At 39.0% G+C, this 4,672-nt stretch overlaps 1 protein-coding gene across 1 annotated transcript in view; it reads left to right on the plus strand.

Annotated features, from left to right (window-relative positions):
• Positions 1 to 471: 471 nt before the first annotated feature.
• The window catches only part of kctd14 (potassium channel tetramerization domain containing 14), an 8,174-nt gene continuing 3,973 nt past the window's right edge, over positions 472 to 4,672 (plus strand). Inside the window, exons 1-3 of the mRNA XM_050067617.1 lie at positions 472 to 601; positions 2,651 to 2,875; positions 2,978 to 3,112. Coding sequence (XP_049923574.1) covers positions 548 to 601; positions 2,651 to 2,875; positions 2,978 to 3,112 — 414 coding nt within the window. The 5' untranslated portion in view covers positions 472 to 547. The remainder of the gene's footprint in view (positions 602 to 2,650; positions 2,876 to 2,977; positions 3,113 to 4,672) is intronic.

Here is a 4,672-nt window from a genome sequence, read left to right on the forward strand (position 1 = left end):
CCTCCATGGGTTAATAAATTTGATTTCCATTGATAATTTTTGTGTGATTTTGTTGTCAGCACATTCAACTATGTAAAGAACACAGTATTTAATAAGAATTTTTCATTCATTCAGATCTGGGATGTGTTATTTTAGTGTTCCCTTTATTTTTTTGAGCAGTGTATATACTAATTTTTAAACAATTTTTTAAGCGTAAAGCTAGTACATACACTACTTAGCTTCAAGCTTAAATTTTTGATAAAAAAAAGTGCCCTTAAAGTGTGTTCAAAGCTTTATATGGTTGGAAAAAAAAGTTAAGTGTCTGATACCTGTAGACCAGTGGCGTTTCAGTCTTTTTTCAGTCATGTTCCTACTTTGTGGTGCAAAACCTGTTTGGTAGTCTAATTAGCCTAAGAGGAAGGATATGAAATGGTCAAAGATTTTTACTTCTGAGTGACTCATCTTCTCAGCACTAAGCATCAAGTCCGGGTTAGGCCGCGCCCCCTGACTCCAACCTGTTGAGCAGTGTTAAAAAAGCAGAAAAAAGAAAACACCTGGGAGAGTCAAGATGAGTTTGCCGGACTACAAATCATCTGAAAAACAGTCTTCAGCCGCCATCACAGTAAGAAAACCAACCTTTAATGTGAGCGTTTTCATATTAAATGAAGCAGAGAGAGCTAAACTCCACTTTGTACCTGCTGAGTGACCCAACAGGTGGATGGAGGCGCACACAGGCTCGACAGCAGTGGGGACAAGACACCTCTCTGTCCGCCTGCATACCGATGAGCGTATTATTCACCGCACATATTTTCAGCCTATTTCCTTTTGGCAGTTTTACGGTCTGAAATAGTTTGTTAAAGGCGGCTTCCTGTTTCACAGGAATTTAAAATCCAACCTCGAGGAAACTCCCGAGTTAATCTGCCGAGACATAAATTTATGTCTCGTGCTGGAAGATTATTAACTCCTTAATTGTGTCAGAGGGAACATAACTGGTAGTCCACTAAAAGTAGGATAAATGTAGTCGAATAAGAAGTACAATATTTCCTTATAGATTGTGGTGGAGTAGAAATTTAAAGTGGAAGTAGTGCAGTGAAGTAGAGTTGTACTGCTCTGAGTTTGCAGACACTTTGCAAGGGACTGTTCTTTACTTATCAGAGGAGGGGGTGGCTGGGGTCTAACTTTTTTTGTTTGTTTGTTTTGGTTTGTTTTTGACCCTCCCCAAAGCTACAGATATTTTTACTTGAGCCTCCTGAGTGACTGTTGGAAAATGCATGCACCCTCCCTCCACCATAGATGTATAAGAGTTAAAAGTTGAGGATGAAATCCTGGAGCTGGATAAAAAGCCTCAGTTTTGTTGCTCTAATTTTTTTATTTAATTTTTATTTTTTTCTGTGGAGGCATGATGGGTCCATGGATAAAAGGAAATTTAAGAATCCAACAATAATTTCTGTTATCACAGTTTCTGGCTATGATAAGTGGTGTCATTTCTTTCTTTATTTTCAAATTGTAGGGCTGTACGATATAGATGAAAAAGTGATTATTTTGAGTTTTGTTGCAATTTTAGTGGGAACAGTAATTTTTGCATTTAATTTTAACTGGAAAAAAGTATGAAGTATATATATGTACATACATATATAAAAGATGATGGGACTGCTGGATTTATACTAAACAAGCATGTTCCTTTAGCCTGCACTATGATTTGTTGGCTGGGGCATCTCTGTAGCACCACAATGCTTCAGTTATAATGGTATGTTGCAATACTTTTTACCTTTATCAAAGAATTGCAGCTCCTGCAATCTGGATATTGTACTTGGCCAAATATTGATTTCAAGTATGTTTCAATGCAGTTGTTTTATTTTTGAGGATACGTCTCGTCAGTCTGATTTGATCAAATAAATTAAGACTCAGTTTTTACTAAATCACTGCTGGGATCTACAGTGATAGTTATTTATAGTGAGTATTGTCTTAAAGATTTTTGTAATCCACAAATGCAGTTAACAGATGAGTTTATTGTTTATATTCCAGTTATTCTGCCATTCAGCCTTCATTACAGACTTCTCCCCTTTTCACAAGGTGTAGCCTAAAGTTTTTTAACCTCTTATTAAAAGATATAAAACTGTATTTGTCTGTGGAGTTTTGGTTGAGTGGATAATGGATGATTTAGTCCAGCCGTCACTGCTGCTGTAACTGGGTGTTTGAGGAACAGCAGACATCATGGATTTTCTGACAGACAGCAGAGGCATGTGTTCTTATCAGCCTGAGCAAATCAATGTGTAGGTGCTAACGCCCTTCATGTGGTCACTGAGTACACAGCACGTGTGGGTGAAAGGTCCAGTGTCCAGGATTTAGGGGCATCTGATGGCATAAATGGAATATAATATTTATAACTATGTGTTCTCTCCAGTGGATAATCACCTGTAAAAAAAAATCATTGTGTTTTTGTTACCTTAGAGTGTTAACATCTGCACAGAAGGGATCACTCAAACATTATCCTTTCCTTTTGATGAAGTTATTTAGGCTACATCTCCATTTGACTGACTTAATGTGCAACCACATGTGAAATTGGTGTTATGAGGTACTCTAAGAGCTTCTAAATGCTCTCCAAAGCAGCAGTGCATAAGCTTCGTCCAGTTTCAGTAAGTTTGAATTAACAAATAATCTTTCCTCTCAGCACTCTCCTGTTGTGCAGCTGAATGTTGGGGGTCATCTGTTCACCACTTCTCTGAGCACACTCAGGAAACACCCTGAGTCCAAGCTAGCTGAGCTGTTCAGCAAACATCCCAAACTAGGCACAGATGCACAGGGACGCTACTTCATCGACCGCAATGGGTCCAACTTTGGAGCCATCCTAGAGTTCCTGAGATCAGACTGGCTGCCCACAGAGAACATCCAGGAGGTTTGGGTCCTGCAGTTTTATTTACAAGTCATCAAGCACCTGCTTTAAAAATCTTAGAGTGGTAATGAACGTGTGTGTGTGTGTTCGTGTGTTCGTGTGTAGGTTCACAGGGAGGCCGTGTACTACAACATCAAACCACTGATCAAACATTTGGAGGAAACTCCTCAGCTGTTTGGAGAGCTGGTGGGGAGGCAGCAGTTCCTCTCCAGAGTCCCTCACTACAAAGAAAACATTGAGGTCAGCTACACACACTGATGTCGTTTCTACTTCCCTGTTCATTCAGTTCACATCGTTTCAGTTGTACAGCACCACAATATCTCCCTTTTAAGCCTTAAGCCTATTTTATAGGCCTCTGCTCGAAAATTGCATACCCATAATGAAATGAATATATCTCTGCAACCACAAGGTCTATTTGAATGCTTTTGGTGTCATGGTAAAGGGAACACTTGTGAGATTTGTTAAGATGTGTAAATATCAGTATATGTGTTATATGTGAAGAGTAAATGAAGATGGCACACAGCACAAATGAAACATTTTGAGGTTCACTTAAAAAAGAAAAAGAAAAAAAAAAAGCATTTTCAGGATGAGTATCCCTTTGGAATGATGCAGCTGCAGCTCTAAACCTCTATCACATCATAGTACAATAGGCCTGTTTCCACTGAAGAAGTTCCTGGTACTATTTGGGGGGCAGGAACTACAACAGGAACATCCCCTCGCTCGGCCCTCTCAACCGCTGTGTCTCCACTGAGAGAGCGGAGTAGGAGGAAGGTTCCTGTAAAGTTACCGGGCTCTGGATGTGATGTAATAACTCACTAAACTCACAAAGTGGCCCGTAAAAAAAAAAAAAAAAAAAATCCAGCGGATGTCTTAGGTACAACATGATTGAGCTAACTGGAGTAGTTTCATGTCGTTTCCGACAACGGGAGGCTTTTAACAGATGACGTCCCGATGTTAGCTTTGCTGCTGCTGTTAGCTGATGCTTTCTAGACATCGTGATTTCCCAAAACTGAATACTGTTAGCTGATGCTTTCTAGACATCGTGATTTCCCAAAACTGAATAAATACCACCAGGGGTTAAAGCAAGAAAAAATTTTGTGCCTGAAATGTGGAGCACGGAAGATTTGTGTGCCTGAAATCTGAAATCTTTTCCGGAACGGGGGGCTTGGTGTTGCGGTCACAAAATGAAGAAATAGAAATGTATGTGTTGCAAAGGAACGTGTTTATTATCAAACTGAACAAAAAGACTATAGCTTTAGTAGTTACTTTTCAGATTAAACTTTTATAGCATAATGAGTTTATAAATAAAGATTAAACTTTCAGTGGTTACCAGACTTTTTGACTTATAGCTCCTACATCTCTTTTGTGCCTTGGTGCTATTTATTTTTAGAAGCTAAATCATTTAGGCTGTTTGCAAAATTGTATTGCACTTGATGTGAATTAAACAGGCAGTTATGTCGAAATTTCGCCTCTGGGCAAGCATGTCATCATTGAAATGGATCATATAATGTTGTGGTGGTGACTTTAAAACTTCAGCATAGAGGATTTTTATTGCAACTTTTGTTTCTGTCTGGTTTCTGTTACCTTACCTTCAAAATTACCGCTGGCTTACCGGTGTTGCACCGAAATCTGTGACCGTTGGAATCTGTGACCGCTGTACAGCCATCAGAATATGTGACCTCTGTGTTTCTATCTCTGTGATGATCCCAAATACAAATATATGTGTCCATATTAATGTGAGAGGATGACAGAAGGATTGAAAACAGTTATTTTGAGGTTTAAACTCATTATTATGCAGAT

The sequence above is a fragment of the Epinephelus moara genome, chromosome 2, assembly GCF_006386435.1.
Source record: "Epinephelus moara isolate mb chromosome 2, YSFRI_EMoa_1.0, whole genome shotgun sequence".
Classification (NCBI taxonomy): Eukaryota; Metazoa; Chordata; class Actinopteri; order Perciformes; family Serranidae; genus Epinephelus; species Epinephelus moara.